The 20,261-nt window shown below is 33.1% G+C and overlaps 1 protein-coding gene and 1 pseudogene across 1 annotated transcript; both read left to right on the top strand.

The window, feature by feature from the left end:
• The first annotated feature begins 946 nt into the window (after window positions 1-946).
• On the top strand, window positions 947-10,684 carry LOC130817648 (ATPase GET3A-like). The gene is made up of 7 exons (XM_057683480.1): window positions 947-1,561; window positions 2,222-2,343; window positions 5,414-5,564; window positions 7,695-7,805; window positions 9,436-9,574; window positions 9,674-9,789; window positions 10,095-10,684. The coding sequence occupies exons 1-7, from the start codon at window positions 1,289-1,291 to the stop codon at window positions 10,269-10,271; spliced, it is 1,089 nt and encodes a 362-aa protein (XP_057539463.1). The 5' UTR covers window positions 947-1,288; the 3' UTR covers window positions 10,272-10,684.
• Window positions 10,685-13,208: 2,524 nt separating this feature from the next.
• LOC130818457 (cytochrome P450 76AD1-like) lies at window positions 13,209-20,261 on the top strand (annotated as a pseudogene).

Below are 20,261 nucleotides of genomic sequence, written 5' to 3'. Positions count from 1 at the left end.
TGAGACCTACACCAACAATCCATCAAATTCATCAAATTCTATAAGAAAAATAAGAATTGCTAAAAAGAAAAAAAAAAGTGCACTATTGTCTTTACAATTAAATATATGCAAAATCTAAATTCTAACTTTTAGCCAACTTAATCGAATTAAGCATGCATAAAACCTCCAATTGTAGCCAAAACCCAACATCTCAAACTTAGCCAAACTCGCCAATTTTGTTTAAAAAATTTACTAAAATAAAAACCTATACTGACAGATGATAGCAAGATCGGAGAGAGAACTTGCAGATGACTTCAATCCTCACTCAGATATCAGTTAAAAAAAATTACAATTATGTCACCATTAAAGAAATAATGGAAGAATTGAGAAAATAAAAACTGAAATGAAAATAAAAAAATGGGGAATAAGACAGAGACGAAAGGCACAAGAAGAAAAAGAAACTTACCTAATTAATTAACTGAAGAAGAAGAAGATGACGTCTCAACGTGAATGGTGAAGAAGAAGCAAGATGACGGCGTGAAGAACTGAAAATTAAAGAAGATGAAGAACTGAAGATTGAAAGATGACGGCGTGAAAGAGATTGAAGAAGAAGAACTGAAGGCAAGCAACAGCCAACAAGAATGAATCAATGAAGACGGGATACGCCCAAGGTAGATTTAGGGTTTTGCAAAATAATAATATATATAAAAAAAAATACAAACCGGATACCGGGTACCTGGTTTCCCAAACATCGCAATCCGTATCCGATCCGAATACCCGGTTTTAAAACCGGGTATCCGACCCGAATTATCCGAATTTGATAAACCGGGTAATTTAGCCGATTTTAAAAATTGGATACCGGATATTCCGAATCAGATTTTTCAAGCAGTATATTTTTTAGATCCCCTAATTTTTATCTCTTACTAAATCAAAACAAAGTGTAAAATTGATAGTCTCAAACTCTCAACCGTAAGTTTTCAATCAAATTTCATTTCCAGATTCCAAAATATATCATTCATCCCCATTTACCAAAGGAACCCTAAATCTCCGATTAATCACAAATAACTACCCTCTTCCAAAAACCCAGCATTAAATTTCACATCCTTTTTGTAGAAGAAAACAAGAATTTCGTTTGAGGAACTTCTCTTCTTCTTGTTTGTTTTATAAATCCCATGAAATAGTTTCAACTTTTCACCCACTCTTTCTCTCTCTTCTTCTGGAATCCCACAAATTTGAATCCCCAGTTTTACAAATCCCTAATTTTTAGTGGTAATAAACCGGTAGTAGAGAGAAAGCTTGGATCTTTTCAATGGCATCAGATCAGGAATTATCTGAGGAAATACCAGAAGGAACATTGAAGAACATTCTAGACCAAGATACCCTAAAATGGGTTTTTGTAGGAGGGAAAGGAGGTGTTGGTAAAACAACTTGTAGCTCCATTCTTGCAATTCTACTTGCAAGCGTGAGACAATCTGTTCTTATTATCTCAACTGATCCGGCCCACAATCTTAGTGATGCTTTTCAACAACGTTTTACAAAGACTCCAACCCTTGTTAATGGCTTCACCAATCTCTTTGCAATGGTAAATTTCAGTCCTTTTATTGCATTTTTTGGTTAGAGATGTTTCTTGTTCTTATCAATTTGCTATATTTTTTTGGGTGTAATTTCTAATTTGATCTTATATATGGGTATTATAGAACGTTTTTTTTTTCTTTTTTTTTTTCGCGTATAACATCTATATGGGAATTTAAATATAGTTTGATTGGTTTGAATTGATGAGAGATGATTAGTCGTTAAGGTTGACTTCTTGCTTGCTTGTTTGGTTATATTGGGTGGAAATGCAAGTAGGTTGATTTAGGTTTTATTAAATTGCTTTTTCATGGCCGAAGTTTAGTAAAGTTTCTTCCAGCAATTTGTTATAGACTTTTATTAGTGGCCTTGTTATTTTATTAGTAGTACTTCCATGTCATTTGGTTTCTTCACCTTTTTAGATGTAGACTTATTCCTCATTGTAAGAAGTGGATTGAAGGGGAAGATGTGAATGTTATACTGGGTTTATATGCTGTCTAAAACCATAGTAAAAACATTTTTTTGTATGTACGAAAGTAACAGTTTAATTGTTTATATTTGTTGGAATTCATCGTCATCACCATACCCAGTGGATCGCGGCCTATAGAAAACTATGAGCAGGGTATTTGTTGGAATTCAATGTTGTCAAATGTCAAATTATGTTTACATGCAGGAAGTGGATCCGTCTGTAGAAAATGAAGATCTTTCTGGTGAAGGGCCTGATAATTTTGTATCAGAGCTGGCAAATGCAATCCCTGGAATTGATGAAGCCATGAGTTTTGCAGAAATGCTGAAGTAAGATAATTTTTCCTGATTTTAAATTCTATTGTAGGCCGCTTTGTGTTTGATTATTTGTATGGTTTATATTTGATCTTGCTGCAATAAAGATAGTTATGAACAAGATTCCTTTTGGTATAGGTGTACATTTTGTTTATTCGTAACTTTTCAGTTTTAAAAAATTTAGGCACTAATGAAGGTCAAATTTGTGTTTTCCAACTCCCAACGTACTTGGTCATATCTTGGAAATAGAGAATGCATGTGTAAAGCAAAAGCTTTAGGAGTCGTACTAGTTTCTGCTTTAGCAGTTATGATTTCAATTATGATGCGAGTTGACTTTTACTATTGCTCATGTCTAGTGAAGATAAGAGGTGTTATATAGCCTTTCAGACCCTGAAGAACAAGTTCGGTATATCCTATTGTTGCATAGTTTGTTGTAAGTTGAAGATACTTTATCAAATCTTTCAAGGTAAGTGACAAAGTGAGGTTTTATTTTTCAAGTTGGAATAGAAACAGGAATGTTGTCATATTTTTATTGACCACATATTTTACCAATTACCATATTATCAGTGTTTTGAAAGTGGCTTTCTGGGGCCATTGGCATTGGCACTTAAAGTGGCTCCTTTTGGCCCAAATTTTTTTGTCTTGGAGAGTTTAACAATTGTTGAGGGCTGAGTTATATGAGTAAGATTTACCCATTAGTACACTAGCATCTTGTAAGTAGAGAATAGTGAAAGACGTTTGGGAAATATGCATCTTTCCAGACATTAAGTGTAACCAATGGGACTATAGAAAACCTGGAAAGACGTCCACCCCATATCACCAATGAAACATGACCCAAATCGCGCAATGAAGCCTTTGTTTTAAAAAGCTCGCCTAGGCGCTATATAGTGCAAAAATAAGGCCACATCTCATCGCATTAACCGCTTTGTAAAGCTTTCTAAAAAGGCGAACTGAAATTTCCCAAATTGTATAGGTGTTAAAAAACTGCGCGTTGGATCGTATCAAGGTTAGCTTGTAATTTCGACCAATATTTGCGTTACAGTAACTGCAACACATCATCACTGTTTTGTTACCACGATCGTAACTAGTTTTGCATCCTCAGTTGAGAGGCAATAGTTTGTGTGCTTTGATAGGGCTAGACGAGTGAGTTTCATAAGACGGGTGCCTTAGAGCACTTTGTAGCACCTAAGTTGAGTACCTCAAAGGCCTTTTGGCTTTTGGTTTTAGGCTTCGAAGGAGCCTAATTGATGACACTCACTAAGTATGTTTTCTTTTTTTAGCTTTTTTATTTCTCTTCAATGTTTTTCCTGCTTTTGTTTGGAAATTTCAATTCCTTTTCTTTTTCTCACGAGTTTTGGGGCACCTCACAATGACTGAAGTCGTCACTTGATCCTAGGACCTTTAGTGCCTGCGCTTCATGCCTTTTAAAACTAAAGATTTAGAGGCCTATTGTTTAAGGTTATGTGACCTCTATTTATGGATTGAAAAAGAGACAAGGAAGGAAAAAAGAGAAATAAAACCTGAAGAAGTTGAAGGGAATAAAAAAACATCAATTCTATTTTCATTTGTAATTAAATTTTATGTTCTATACATAGATTATCTCTCATCCAATAGTTTCTGAGACACTTTTGGTTGTGTTCCGTGTTTCCCTTCCCATCTTGCGTAACGAGCCAAGTTTTTGTTCTGGTTAACTATGACTTGAACATGTCAAAATAGTAATTACAAAGTAAAAAGGAGGACTTGGATTTGGGATGTGAAAACGAAGCTTGTTTTCATCAAGTGGATGTGAATGTATTTGCTGGACACGCTTGAATGAAGATCGTACATGAAGGGCAACGCCTTTTGCTAGTGAAATAGATTTCAGAGAGGTGGTTAGCTTCAATATGATTAGTGGCTAAATGAAAATTTAACGTAGCTATATTCATGAGCCCCAGCTTAAGTCTGTTGATTAAGTTGGCTTGCGGGTGTGTTCTCCAAGGGGGAGTTTTAGGAGGATTTTTGTCTACCAATGGACTTTCTTTTTCGTTCTTTAAGAAATTTGCTCTGTTATTTTATCAATTTTCTGTTTGTCTTTGAAATCCTCTTTTATCACACCAGAAAAAGGACAAAGATTTTTTTTTTCTGTGAATGATGGGTAATTTGCCATGTGGCTGATTATTTTTCATAATAAGATATTTTAATTTATTTATTCTGTTTATTTTAAAATAATCATGAAATTCTAGATCATTCTATTCTGTATGTATCATTCTATTCTTGCTGATGTTCCTCTATTCGTCATAAAGTAAGACATTTAACTGTGGAGAAAGAGAAGAATATCAAGGGAGTTTTACTTGCTTGCTTGAGTGTTTGTCTTAGAGATTAGGATACAAGGATTGGTTTATAATCAGAGGGCACATTAGGATCCATATCATAACATTGTTAGTACATAGAAGTGTCTTTGGAGCTTTGGAGGTGACATTTGCAGAAGAGGGCTGGGGTTTAAGTGGGAATTTAAAGATGTAATCATTTAGGAATTGGCTTTTTTGAGAGACAAAAGTTATTAGCGCAGAAGGAAAAAATGGACTTGTAAATACAAGAAAGCAGGGAGAGAAAGGATTATCATGAATCACCCGATTGAACTAATATTCTATACGTATTTGAGCTTTTTTACTTACTTTTTCATTAACCTTTTCAGTTTCTATAATAAACATCATCATTTTCTTTCTATCTTCCACTAGACATGGCATTTTTAGCCATTTTTTGTTTAGATATGCTGTGTATGTATTTATTTCTATGAATGTATGAGATGTATTTGATCGTGCCTTGTACAAGAATGCAAAGGGGCAAGGAAAAAAAGCTCTTGCCATTTATCCATCATGAAGTAAGTTTATCAGGGAAAGTTGAGTGACATTTAGAATTCAGAAGCTAATTCTTGACTCCAATTATACACTTGAAACCACCAGATTGCCTGCAAAACAATCTTCCTCATCAAACAAGTCATTTTTCTTCTATGTTTAAGCTGTACCAACTATATAATGATAGTGTATATGTTTTTTCCTGGATGCACCGCGTAGTTGATAATATTTGCACTCTTTTTGTTTTGCAGATTGGTTCAAACAATGGATTACTCAGTCATAGTGTTTGATACAGCTCCCACAGGGCATACACTTCGTCTTTTGCAATTCCCTTCCACTTTAGAAAAGGGGCTATCAAAAATGATGACCTTGAAAAATAAATTTGGGGGCTTGTTAAGTCAGGTATGGCTTCTTGACATCTTATGGTCTTTTTTTCTACTTAAAGTTTGTGGGCTTATCTCATTTGTTTGAGGAAAAATAGGTGCAATTTTCACTATTGAATGTTGATAGCTTGGTATTTCATAATGTTCTATCTGGGCCAGTTTCCATTTTGATTCTATATGATTCATGTTAAAGGGTGTTAATTGATATGATGCTGATTTTTTGATGTTCTTCTTTGTGATATTTAAGTTCAGTTTCCTTGGTTAAGGACTTGATTCCCAAGATTATTTGTTGAACAAAAAACTTAAGGTTCAATTTGGCTCTTAGGAGCTTTGATCTAATTTGGCCCAGATAGTAACATGACCATCTGTTGCTGCCTTTACCCTAACCGCTGGTGGGGCATAGCTCTAGAAGAATGAAGAAGTTTTCTAGACAAGCCTAGCTCAAGTTTTGTCTTGTGTGTTTGATCGTGTACCAGACATGCATATCAATACACGTGCAAATTTTTTTTGTGGGGTGACAAGGAGCAGGGTTACTATGGCATGGATAACAATGTGAATTCATGAACTCCATTTTTGGTAGTCCTAGAGCTACGTGAAGCCTTTTTTTAAAAGCTTTCCCAATAGTGCACAAATGTAGCGCCTTGGGTAGGTGATGGGTTGTATGCCTTGATTGGGCTAGGCGAGGTCATTCCTTAAGACGAGCCCCTTTGGGTGCTTCATAGCGCCGCCGCCGCCGAAAGGCCAAGCACCCGAGAGCTCTTTATGGTATTTGCTTCAAAAGCTCATTTGATGTGTGCACTTACCACATTTGTTTTGTTTTGTTTTCTCTTCTTTTTCCTTTTTTTTCTCATCTACTATTCTAATCTCTTCTCTTCTCTTCTTTTTCATCTGTATTTGTCTCCTCTTGTCCTCTCTTTTCTTTTTCACCTTTTTCTCTTCTCTTCTATGTTCTTCTTTTTCTAGTTTTTTTTCCTGGGTCATACCGGGTGTTTTTCATTTTTTTTTTTTCTGGTTCTTGGTTGCCTTGAACTCAAAAATCTAATGCCTAGAACCTAGGGCTCTATGGACCCTTAGCACTTTAGAGCGCCTTGCGCCATTTATAAGTAAGATGTGGAGTGCTATTTGACAAATTTTAGAGACATTAATGCCATAGCAAGTTGACCACTTGTATACTCATGTGGCATTGTTGGTTTATACGTAATAGAAAAGGTAAAAATCAATGCCCCTCTTTCTGTTTCCTCTTTATGGTTTCTGTCCCTTAGCCTGCTAAAAGAACTCTACAGTGGCCTTGAAATTCCTGGCGAAGGTCAGGATGGTGCTAATTTACTCTTTCTTTTTGAACCTGTATTCAGTGGGGATTTTCAACCTCTTTGAGCCTGTGGTTGATATCTGATGCCCCCTGTAAGTTTGATATCTGATGCCCTGCAGTAATGAGAATGAGCTGAGGTGTTGGTGAGGTCTAGGACAGTATTGTCTAATTTGTTAACCCTCCAGTAAGTTGTAAATTGAGAAAACGAATCATGGATAGCGAGTTTGATGGAAAATCAGGTAACAGTTGTCCGGAGACTGGTGGTGGTTGTGGTCAAGGTTTGTTATGGTGTAGAGGATTTGTGAAGGTCATATGAAAGTATGAAACCTTTTGGAGGAGGCTGGAACTTGGATTGGCAATTTCCGAAAAAGTATCACCTTCTGGCTTCTACATTAGGGAAATAAGGGTCTTGATTACCTGTACCTTTAAAATCCTACAGCCCCTATAATTAATGGCTTACTAGTTTTTTCCTTTCTTTTTGTCATGTTAGGTGTAAATTGTAATATTATGAAAACTTCTATTTCTTGGAATTGGTTAGGGGATAATGGTATGGTATGATAAGTTCTTTAAAGTTCTATGTTAACTATTCTTTATTCTATGATGATTTTACATGGAAAGAGTTTCCAAGCACTTGATTTGTCTCCCAGCCTCCATGTTAAATTTAGTTCTGTTCATGTAATTTCTCATAGGTCTTTTCCTGCTCCCTTTCTGCTAATGGATGCTACAATTTTTTTGTGATTTTTCTGGTAACACAGCACGAATTAAATTTTAGCTTTAATGATGTGACAGTCATAGGCCTACATTTATTAGTAAGTAACCAAATTGTTGAATCTTTTCTAGATGACTCGTCTCTTTGGTGTTGAAGATGACTTTGGAGAAGATGCAATCCTTGGCAGGCTTGAGGGCATGAAAGACGTAATCGAGCAAGTGAACCAGCAATTCAGGGATCCAGTAAGCCCTCCTGTTCACGATGTTTCGTTTCTCTAAGTTATTGTGTTGTGCTTATCAGAATCTGCTGCAATCCTTGTCCTATGTCATGTGATTTCATGTTTGCTGTTTAGTGGAATGACCTTTTGGGCCCAAAATTCAGACTTTGGATTGCCCAACCCCAGTTCCTGCTACTAACACAGTTACAGGTCTACAACGTAGGGTGTATTCACTTCGTATAACATTTGTTGAACTTTACCTTTCTTGCTTACCTTTTTTTTTTTTTTTTTTTAACGCACCATTGAGAAACATGATCAAATGTCAGTATTTGGCCTTTTAATTTTAACGGCCATGTCCAGCACCGCCCATTGACCACCTCTCTATTACTAGTAAGCTACCAGAATTCACATTTGCCTCTCCTCTTTTTCTCTTTCCTCTACTTTCCCCTTTTCAACATCGATCCACCTTAACCTCCATCTTCTTTTCCTAAATCATATCTTTGTTCTTGTCTTCAACCTACATGCAATTCTTCATCTTTAACTTCAACTCTTCATGTTCCCAAAATCAAAACAGAACTGAGAACTATCAATGATAATCAATCTACCGTTGTATGCTGTGTAATTCTATAACAGGTTAACCATTTACGGAATTGATTTCCTGTTCTGGATTTGAAGTGATAGGATCTAATTGCACACTTGGAGGAACATCAGATGTTGATTTGGTTATTTTTTGCCTCTAGACATTACTCTGATTTTGGTCCATTATAGCATCCAACCATGTCGAGATCTGCTCCATTACCCTTGAATGTTGCTCAATCACCTTTGAAGATGATCTTGGTGACAAGATTTCTCCATCAGATCGCTCAGACCTATCTGGGTCTTCAATCTCCATAGCACAAAAACCTTGTAGCTCTTTTGACGTCTTTGCTGTCTTTGCATTCTTTAAACTCAAAGGTTGTGTAGGCTAGTCTTGTTGCGTCTGTTGATTCTTTGAGATTTTCTGAACTTGATAGCTCCTTGCCATGGTTGTTAGGTGATAAGGTTGAGGTTTTTATCCTACACCGAACGTGAACACAAAACCTGATTTGTCGCCTCTCTTTAAAATTTATACATTTTGCCAAAACTTGTCACTGTACCTTTATTGTTTGCTTCTTGTGTGAAGAGTTATTGTGTTTTTTAAGGTGGATTTAAAGAAGAAAAATGAAGATGGACTGATTATGACATTTGAAAGGTGGGTGAAAGATGAAGATGATTTATGTATTGAAGATCAAGATGTATATGAAGGTGGATTGATGATGGAAAGCGAATACTAGAGGACAGAAAAATAGAGCGGAGAGAAAAATTTCTGAATTCTAGTTTCTTGGTGGTGGTGGTGTGATGGTGGACACATGGTGGTTGGAAGGCAGAATCCGCTCTATCAATAGTGGTTTGAGATGTATTTAAAGTTTGGTGGTTTTTTGACATATAAGATAAGAAATATTTGGTATTTTTTTAAAAAATATGACAACTTTTCCATTTACAATGAAAAAGCTAAAAATAAATAATTAATTTTAGTTCTCATTTATCACATAAATCAAAATCAGGAGGCGGTTGTTTTGGATTTGTCTAATCTTTGTATTTTCATGCTCATGATGCTTGTGCTGCTGGTATTGCAGGATTTGACAACCTTTGTGTGTGTGTGCATTCCTGAGTTCTTATCTCTATATGAAACTGAAAGATTGGTGCAAGAACTCGCAAAGTTTGAGATTGATACTCATAATATTATTATCAATCAAGTCATATTTGATGACGAAGGTATATTTTTCACTGATGTACTTTTTTTTTGTGGGGTTAGTCACAACTCCGAGACTATTGAATCATTGACTTGTGGCTCTTTCAATTCTGGTGCTTTAGTTGTTGACTCAAAGCTGCTGAAAGCAAGAATGAGAATGCAAGAGAGGTATATTGATCAGTTCTATATGTTATATGAAGACTTCCACATCACAAAGTTGCCATTGATGCCAGAAGAGGTAAACACTTAAAATATATCACATTCGATAACACCATGCATCTAATGTTCCAAATACTACCTTATGGATTTTCTAATGGGTCGCCTGGAAAGGGGGTGAAAGGGTAGTACGAGATATCTAAGTGGATTTTCTAATTATTAGAGTTTGGACTAAAACTGAACTTGCTTACATATTACTCATGGATTTTATAGTTATTCAATCATGAGCTGCCTAATGCACATGCTCACTGAACAGTGAAACAATCGAGTTAAATTGAACATCTTCCGCATGATGCTAAGCAAACACTGAAACGTCCGGTTTTACAGGTGACTGGCTTGCAAGCATTGAAGTCGTTTTCACGGCATTTTCTTGTATCATATGAACCTGCAATCAAAAAAGGAAGTATCGAAGAGTTGGAATTAAGGGTAACTGAGTTGAAACGACAGTTGAATGAAGCCGAAGAAGATCTGGAGAGACTAAGAAAAGGGAAACAAAAGGTGTAAAAGGACATGATATTAGGCCCATTTTTTCTTGAAGTTCTTATTTATTTATAGATTTTCTTGTTATATTACTATTCTGTTTTTACTTGTACTATGTTTTCCTTTTTATTGGGCGGAAAGATAGGCAGTTTTCAAGTCTATATAATATAAAATGGGTAATATGAAGACCTGTGCAGAAATCATGCTTTATGGTATACATCTCTTGTATGTGGGATGCCTGGATACACTTTGGTTACATTGTCCTGTTAGCATTTCAAAAATAAAACCTATATATACAATGAAGAAAAGAAAAAGGCCATTGTCATAGAATTAGAGAAGGTGATGGAGTTCAGAGGTTCGACCACATTTTTTTTACGTTACCTTCTCTACTTGATGAAGTCATTGGAATCCATAATAGGGCGTATTTGTTTTTCGCTTCGAGTTAGCCTGAAAACTTCATAAAGCCTATTTTGGGAAAATTTGAACAAAATAAGTTTTTTTTTTTATTTATTTTTTTTTTTTTTATTTTTTTATTTTTAAATTGAGCTTAAGATAATTTATTTTCCAAAATGGGTATTTTTTAGTCTAAGCTTGACAAATGACATTGTTTGCTGTTAGTAATATTGGGTGATTGTTGGGCTGATTTTTGACTAAAGTTTACTAATTGTTTATTGTTAGTAACAGCGAACAATGTTATTCTTCAGGTTCGGATTAGGAGATGCATATTATGGGAAATACTATTTTCCCAAACTCACTTTGGGACTTCTTTTAGAAAAAAAATATATTTTGTTCACATTTTCCTGTTTTGGAAGATAAAGCAAGAATTTCTCTGCAATTGTTAAACTTGAAATATTCAATGGGATCTCTCCCAACTCCCAATACATTTCATAGGAATAGTTTCTGGTCTAAAGATTGGAATGGAACTTTATTGCCTTAATTTAAAGGTTGACAATCCTCGTAAGATTAGACCAATAAGTCTTTACTTGTGTTTAGTAAAATAGTTTGTTGTAATTTTAGCTTATTTAAATACAAAGTTAAAATAGATTTTATCTTTTCAATTTTTCATTTTTTTTTATTAATAGCAAATATGTTATTTCACAAAAGCTTTATGTATTAATCTCAAAAATAATACCAATTCTCCCCTAAACCATTCTTTGTAGGACTTTAGCTCACAATGACACAATTTTAAACATTTCAAAATTCTTATCCCCTTTATATAATTAAGGGATTTTTCAACTTTAATTTTAAATTCTCATTTCTACCTTCGAAATTCTTCAAAACAAATACCTTTAGCACTTTAATTTTAGTTATAATCTGTTATAAAAATTGCGTGAGGTTAAGTTATCAGAATTGCACTTAAAAAACAAAATGATAACTATTTAAAATGGTAGTCATTCGTTCACTATGGGCCTATAGCGACCATATGGCTACCACTGGAGTCTAGTCGTTATACAAACTGTTCAACAGTAAAACAAAAACAAAAACAAAAACAATGTATTCACCATTGGTGAACATAATGCATCTGGTAGCAAATAAGTAGTAGCCAATGCAGATTTAGGGTTCGAAGTCCCTGGGGCACTAACTAATAGACGAAATTTCGGCAAAGTTTTATTTGTAAAATTAACAACTAATTTTTTTTAAATCTGAAAGATGACAAGTAGAAGCACAATAAATTTATCAAAATTCTGATCTTATTCTTGAAAGAGTTTCTCATAATTAAAAGCGTTTTCAAATAAAAAAATGCTAGTAATTAACATCTATCTTAATCATATGCATTGCCTGAATTAATAACAATTTAAAATAATTTATTAAATCCATTTCTCTTTATTCAAAATAATGTTACTAGAGAAAAAGTTAAATATAATATGTATGTTGTAAATAAATAGTGGATTGATTTATTATAGTGCACGTTTTTTTATTAAGGTCGTCTCACCGTAAGACGACCTCAATTGGGTCAGCTTAAAGTATTTCAATTTTCTTTAACAAGTTTGAATTCAATTTTCGTTGTTTTTTTATATTATTTACTAATGGACTGCTTGTATGAGTCCGTGTTATAGTGAGGCGGTCTTATACAAGACTTGCTAAAATTTAATTTTTATTGTCCATCAAACGATATTTTCGTTATTGGTAATTAAATTATATCCATGAAGCTTTTGAATTTTGATTCCTCTATCCAGAAAATATAATCTAGAGAGCTAGAGAACTTAAAATGATTTTTAAAATACACCAATCAAAAGGAAACTGAATACTCCCTTCCTCACCCAAAATACCTCAATTTTTTAATCCAATCTCATGAAATTTTGAATACTTTTATTTTCAATTTATCTTTTATAAAACGGTCTTAACAAAAAATTATGGTCATGATTAATTTTTTTTTCTTTAATTTTATCTACATATGTTACGTACTTTTTAATCTCATCTACTCATTTTCTATAATTTTTCGTAAAGTGTATTTTTAATTCAAATGAATTTCATATCAAGTAACGTGATGAAATAAATATTAGCTTACAATAATTAATTTTAAAATTGTAATAATTGAGTTTAAATAGCGCAATAATGAGACAACATGATGTTGGTTTCTAGAAGTATTGAGGTTTATTCGAGTTATTGAGTTAATTTCGGGTCTTGTGTCCAAACTGAATTTTACATTATTATAAATTTGTTTTAAAGTCGGGTTAAATTGAATTCAATTCCATGGTCGGCCATATATCGAGTCATGAAATGTGTTTTAAATAACTCTAATTAATGGTATCAACAAAAATGAAGTAACAATAAAATTTTCACAAATTCTATGATCTCATATAAGACGGGTCCTAAAATTTTTAAAAATAAAAGACACAACTATAAATTTAATACAGTAGCTCGACATTCCCCACATCTATAAATAAAGCAATTAAAAAACTCACCTTGCATCTAAAATAAAAAACAAACACACACCAAAACATTATCTCCAACAAAAAATGTCTGGAATACTACACCTTTTCATTACTATTTTTCCTCCCTATAATCTTCAACATCATATACTCAAGATGGACGACCAAATCCACACTACCACCGGGTCCGAAACCATTGCCTATTATAGGCAACATCCATCAACTCGGTAACATGCCTCATCGTTGATATAGGTTGGTATGCCTCAAAACAAAACTAAGCTATACGCATATGTAGTTTGCTGTTTTCGTTTTAATGAATTTCTTTTTGTGATTTTGGTGGTTTTATAACAAGGGAAAAATAAAATGAATATGTTGATTTCTCAACTGAAAATGGCTTGCCAAAGGTATCTTCGATACAGATACACCACGAAACAAATCTAAGGGTTCCTAAGAACACATTAAAACTTTAGCCAAAAGAATGAAAAGCATAGGAATTTCAAATTACTTAAACTAATCCAAGTTAAAGTAAATTGCAAATAAGAACAAGGAAAATTGCTCAAAGGGTTGTGTTTGTATTATCCAAGTTGAATGCCTTAATTACATGAACTACAAGCCTATTTATACCAAAGGAAATCAGCCAAACTAAAAAAATTAGCAAAATAAAATCAAAATGCTGCTTCTTTCTTAACGGCTAGGAATCCACTTGCAAGTCACATCTTTCAATCTTCTATGGAAATAATTAGGCTATTTTGTAGTGGACAACTAATATCTTTCATAATCTTTCATGGGATTATTTCTAGGCTGATTTTTTTTTGTAGAAGAAATCTTCATGTAATAATGAACCAAAATTTGTGGCCGACTTCTTCCCAACGGTTGAATTCAGATTTTTTTGATTTGGAAACAATTGCTTTAGCTTGATTTCTTGTTTGATTTGCAAATATCTTCTTATGTCCTTGGTGTGTTTCTTGGATAATCTTTGGCTGAATGCTTGCTTGAGTCATGCGTTTTAATCGCATAACACTTGAGCGATTTTATATATAAAGACTCAACAAGCGAAAAAAACAAAAAATTACAACTCAACTAACTAAACATGAGACATGATTAAGCTTGAACCTAAACCTGGCTTAATCATCTCTAAGACTTTTTACTGTAAAAGAAAACAAAAAGACTCAAATATTCGAAATAAAATAAAAGACTTAAATAATAAAACGACTCAAAAAAGAAGACTTAGTTTATGACTACAAAGTTAAAGGACTTCAGTTTTGGACCTTGAATTTGAGCGTCTTCCATTTGATGTATCATTATATTGATCTTGGCTAGCTCAGGAGAACTAGATGTAGGTGATTCTACATCATCCTCCCCTTCTTTGGAAAAGCTTGACCTCAAGCTTGGTAACATGTCCTCCTCATGAAATGGACTCAAATCTGCAACATTGAAAGTGGAAGACACACCATAGCTACTAGGTAGCTTAGTTTGTAAGCATTATCATTTACTTTTTCCAAAATTTCGAACGGTCCATCAATTCTAGCACTTAACTTTGATTTCCTTTGTGTGGGAAACCTATCCTTTCTCAAGTAAATCCATACTAAGTCGCCTTCTTCAAAAATCACTTCTTTTCTCTTTTGATCCACTCTTTCCTTAACCTTCTCATTCATTTTCTCAATCCTTTCCACAACTTGCTTGTGCACCTTTTGAATCTCATTGGCTCTAGACTAGGCATCATGACTAAACTTCAAACGTGTAGGAAAAGGCATAAGATCTATAGTTTTTAAAGGATTAAGGCTATAAACTACAAAGAAAAGAGAAAACTCGGTTGTCTTGCTAGGAACTCGATTATAAGCAAATTCAGCATGTGGCAGCAATTGTTCCCATTGTTTAGGATTCTTAGTAATGAGGGCACGCAACAAGGTTCCTAAGGTCCTATTGGTTATTTCGATTTTACCACCAGTTTGGGGGTGGCTAGAACTACTAAAGTTAAGCTTGGTTCCCATCTTTTTCCATAAGGTAAGCCAAAAATGACTAAGAAACTTTGAATCTCTATCACTTACCATACTTCTTGCTATCCCATGTAGTCTTACTATTTCCTTAACGTAAAGATTAGCAATGTTAACGACATCATGTGTAATATGACAAGCAATGAAATGGGCCATCTTAGAAAACCTATCAACAACCATAATGGAATCCTTATTGTTAGCGGTTCTAGGAAGTCCGGTTATGAAGTCTAAGCTCACATCTTCCCATGAGTTTTTGTGGGCTTTGGCTTTTAGGCATTGCACACACCTCTTAATAATATGAATGACATCTTTAGCAAGTTTCGGCCAATAAAAGGTCTCACTCACTAGAGCTATGGTCTTTTCTTTCCCAAAATGTCCTCCAAGTCCTCCCTCATGATATTCCTTAATTAAGGTCTCCTTAACACTATGTCTAGGCACACATAATTGATTACCTCGAAAGAGATATCCATGAAAGATGTAAAAAAGTCCTTGAGGTTTGTTATGAAAATTTTCAAATATTTCTCCAAAATCAACATCTTCAATATAACATTCTTTTAACAATTCTGTTGGACCTCTTGAGTTTTGATGATGACTACACTTTATTTAAACAAATATGTTTTTAGAGATTGTGTGCAGGTCGATATCCAGTCGTGATTATGATCGTTGATAGTACCTACTAACTTGGTTCATGGAAATGTACATGTCAAAAGGATCCGAAAAATGTTAGAAGAAGTATATCGCTTGGGATGTAAAATGGAGACAGCAGGTCTACTGTTCCCAAGTTGGATGTTCTAGCAAAACTGAAAATTGGAGACAGCGCACTGTTCCTGAAATGGAGTCAGCTTACGTCCACTGAAAATTTTGGTTATTATTTTAATTATTATTTTTAGTTGATGTGTTAATTAAAGTTAATTTGTTGCATTAATAAATTATTAAAGTTAATTGGCAAAATATTTTCTAAAATGTCTAACGTGATTTTCTAAATATAAGCCTTTATTTTAGGATCTATATTTAGTGAATATTGGATTTACTAAATATAGGAACAACAGCTGAGTCTTAGCTATTATTAGCTAAAGGTAATCGTCCCTAATATTAGTAATAGGTAACTGTCGCTATTATTAGCTAAAGGCAACCGTATCTAAATTTAGCTAAAGTAAACCGTGGTTATTATTGGAAAAGGGAACTGCAGCTAATTTTAGTATATGGGAACTGCTGCTAAGGGGAACAGTATCTATTATTAGTAAAAGGGAACAGCGGTTATTCTTAAATAACCGTGGGCTTGAATTTGTCAAGTTTAATACCTATTTTAGATACTAACCGTAGATGACCTTGGATATTAAAATCCACATTATTTCCATGTTTATTTTGGATAAGGAATAATGGTTGGAATATTCCTTTTTATTAGGGAAATTGACTCTATAAATAGTGGACTCGGTTGTTCTTCAAAACTTGCCTTAGTATGAGCCATTAAATCATACGTAATTTTGGGAGAATTTTTACAAGAAAATTTTGTTTTAAAAATGCCAATTAATTTATAATATTTTCTTGTGCAACTTATTGATTTTATTTTTAGAGAATTTTTATCCTTTTTGTAAGGGTTTTTGAGAGTACTTGTAATTAGACTCGGGTGAGTCTAAGGGGGAATTTGATAGCTTTGAGTGAAGCTAGTGTGGAGTTTAGCTTTTAGTGAAGCTAAGTTTGTTGCTTTGAATGAAGCAATTTGAGAGAGAAGTTGGCCTAGTTGATGCGCTTCAAGTGAAGTAAGATGTTTAATGTAATTGTAACGAGTTGCCTTAAACATAGTGGAGAATTTAGAAATCCCGAAGGGTCGTGGTTTTTCCTTCTATTTAGTCTTAGAAGGTTTCCACGTAAAAATCTTTAGTCTCTTTTAATTATTTCACTCTAAGTTTAAGCTTTATTTATTTTATTCAATTCCGCAAAAACAGGGCAAAAATGCTTAAACTAGTAACAACAACAATTCCCCCCCCCCCCTCTTGTTGCTGTTCCCGTTCCTAATTGAGTCTACAAATTCCATCCCAACAACCTTAGTATTGAAAGTACTCAAAAGCAAGTTATTTCTTCTCTGTGGCTTTAAATTTATTGTATTTTTCGTTCATTAAATTTTTTCGATTCCATTTTTAAAAGAGTTTACTTTTATTTATTTATTTATTATTGTTACTCATCCACACATTTTATATACTCCTATTTTTTTAAACCAAAAGAAATTACCTTGAACAATCTAATTTTTTCATAATTTTTCTCCAATAATCTCACCTATTGATTAACTATGAATAACTCCAACTTTGAGGAATATCTTCCTAGAGTATGACTTGTTGTAACAAGTTTTATTTTCTTATAAAAAAAGATAAATTAAAATAAAATGTCGAAAAAAAATATTTCAAAAAAATCTGATTTTTATAACATTTAGAATTTTTTATATAAATTTTTAAATATTTTCTCTAATTTTAAATTAATTTTCAATTTAATTTTTTGGTGAATTACCTACTATAACAAGTCATTAGTATTTAAGTTTACTCTATACAAATACCCTCTAAAGTTGAGATTATTCATTGCTAATCAATAGGTATGAAAAAATTATAAAAAGTTTAGATTATTCTAAATAATTATTTCAATAAAAAATTAGATAAACTATAACTAATTATTGCAACGATATAACTTACGGTAAGAATTTATTTATTTTAATATTGATTGTATCTAGACTTGGGAAAATTTGATCCGACCTGAAAATGAACCCGGGACCCGACCCGACAAAACCCGAACCCGACCGACCCGAAAGCGACTTAATCCGAAACATGACCGACCCGATAATTACCCGACCGAAAATGACCCGACCGGAAACCGACCCGTTTTGACAGATTTAATATCAATTTTTAGAGAAATTTCAATGTTAGAATTCATTTCAAATAAAATTTTAGTTTTCAAAGTATCTCAACATATTGAGTATATCACTTGAACCCTAAAACTCATCAATAGATCTCAAAAAACACGTATTTAACGTCTTTTTAGCCATCGTAATTATTTTTCTTTAAAAACAGGACGTTATAATCATCTTAATTGAATACATGTATATTGTTAAATCAGTCAAATGAGTTTTTAATTCTTCTACATTTCAGTAAGCAAATCAATATAATTTATACGAACGTTTCGCACGTTTGAATGAGCTTTTCAAAAAACGAATGTCGCTACCTAAATTATAAAACGCGTATCTTATAAGACGAAATAAGTACTTAGTTAGTTGTATATCTTTCCAACATGAAAATTGTGAAGATAATTTTAACGTCATTTTTATCTAACGTTACAATTATAATAAACAAAATAACTTTTATAAAGCGCTTATCTTACAAGTCTTTCAAAATAAGTATTAATTCCCCTATTTTTCTTGCACTTAAATGAACCTGACATACCAACTATTTTTTGAAAATCGTACATGTAATTTCTCTAATGATTTTTTTTAGACATTTTAATGATTTTTTTTATGTTGAATTAGTCGATTGGATATTCTAATGTTTTATGGTAACCCGTTGGGTCAATCCGAACCTACGCGAAACCCAGAATGATCCGAACTGAAACTGACCTGATCCGAAACTGACCCGACCCGAAAATGACCCGACCGAAATTGATCCGACCCAAAACCCGACCGACCGACCGTTTTCCCAGGTCTAATTGTATCCGACTTTTTGCAACGTAGGGGATAGAAGTGGATATCTTTTAACTTTTTACTCAAATGTCTAGCATAAAAAAAAAAAATAAAAAAAAAAAAAAAAAAAGAACCTATGAGGATAGATATTTAAATTTGAGCAAAACAATTGGAGCTGTATGTTTGCTTTTAGTTCAATTTTGATAAAAAAAATAATAAAAACAAGAAGTTTTACATACTAAATTTCATTTTTTTTTTACTTAATATCCAAATCAAACTTTTTCTAAATTAAATTAAATTAAACTTGGAAAAATCAAGTTAAAACACAAAATAAAATTAGCTCAATCAAATATTAAAATCATAACAATAAACTAAATTTCAAATATATGATCAAAAGTTTGATCGAAAAATATTTTAAAGTTTAAGTATCCAAATTAAACAAAAAATTAAATTTCAACGAATTATTTATTAATACACTTTAAAACTCCATTATTTTTTCTTTTCTTTTGACTTGCAACTGTAATAATAACCACTTAAAAGCTCAATCTTTTTGGTATTTTTTATAAAAAAATCAAATTTAAATCGAAAGTTATGTTTTTCAATCCAATTTAAATAGAAATACTAAAAAAACTAAATTCTTCATTAGATTTGGTTTAATTCTTTTTAAAATATTTCATCAAATAACTTAGAGTACAACCATAGAAATAACAATATCGTCTATGTGGCTTAAGTGCTAATAATTGGAAGCAACTAATAATTTGGGCATATAATATGTGACTTTAGTTTTGATTTTATAAGTTCCAAATTTCTTTAAGTTTATTATGTGGTAAGAAATAGTACTTGCTCATTTATGCATGTATATCAAATGTTTTGTGGTTTCTAGGATTTATTTGTTGCGGGCACAGACACAACCAGTAATACATTAGATTAGGCTATGACAGAATTATTACGCAATCCTGAAAAGATGTCAAAAGTTCAAATTGAGATGGACAAAGTGCTAGGCACTCATGAACAATTGCAAGAATCAGACATCGCAAAACTACCATATCTTTAGGCAGTAGTGAAAGAAACATTTAGATTACATCCACCAACTCCAATTTTGGTGCCCCATAAGAGCGAAAATGATGTTCAACTAGGTGGCTATTTAGTACCCAAAAACTCAAGTATTTGGGTAAATATTTGGTCAATCAATCGTGAATCAAGTGTTTGGTCAAATCAAGAAATCTTTGTTCCTAAAAGATTTTTGGAGAGAGAAATAGATATCAAAGGAAGAAATTTTGAGCTTATACCCTTTGGATCAGGAAGAAGGATATGTCCAGGTATGCCATTGGCTCAAAGAATGTTGCATCTGATGTTAGCGACCCTTTTTAAATCCTTCAATTGGAAGTATATTTATGAGAATGGTGCAAAAGAGATAAATATGGAAGAAAAGTTTGGGATTACACTATAAAAACTTGAGCCACTTCAGGCTATTCCAGTTCCTAAGTGA

The sequence above is a fragment of the Amaranthus tricolor genome, chromosome 7 (genome assembly GCF_026212465.1).
Source record: "Amaranthus tricolor cultivar Red isolate AtriRed21 chromosome 7, ASM2621246v1, whole genome shotgun sequence".
Lineage (NCBI taxonomy): Eukaryota > Viridiplantae > Streptophyta > Magnoliopsida > Caryophyllales > Amaranthaceae > Amaranthus > Amaranthus tricolor.
Note: the sequence above shows the minus strand (reverse complement) of the source record. Positions and strands in the feature narration are given on the sequence as shown.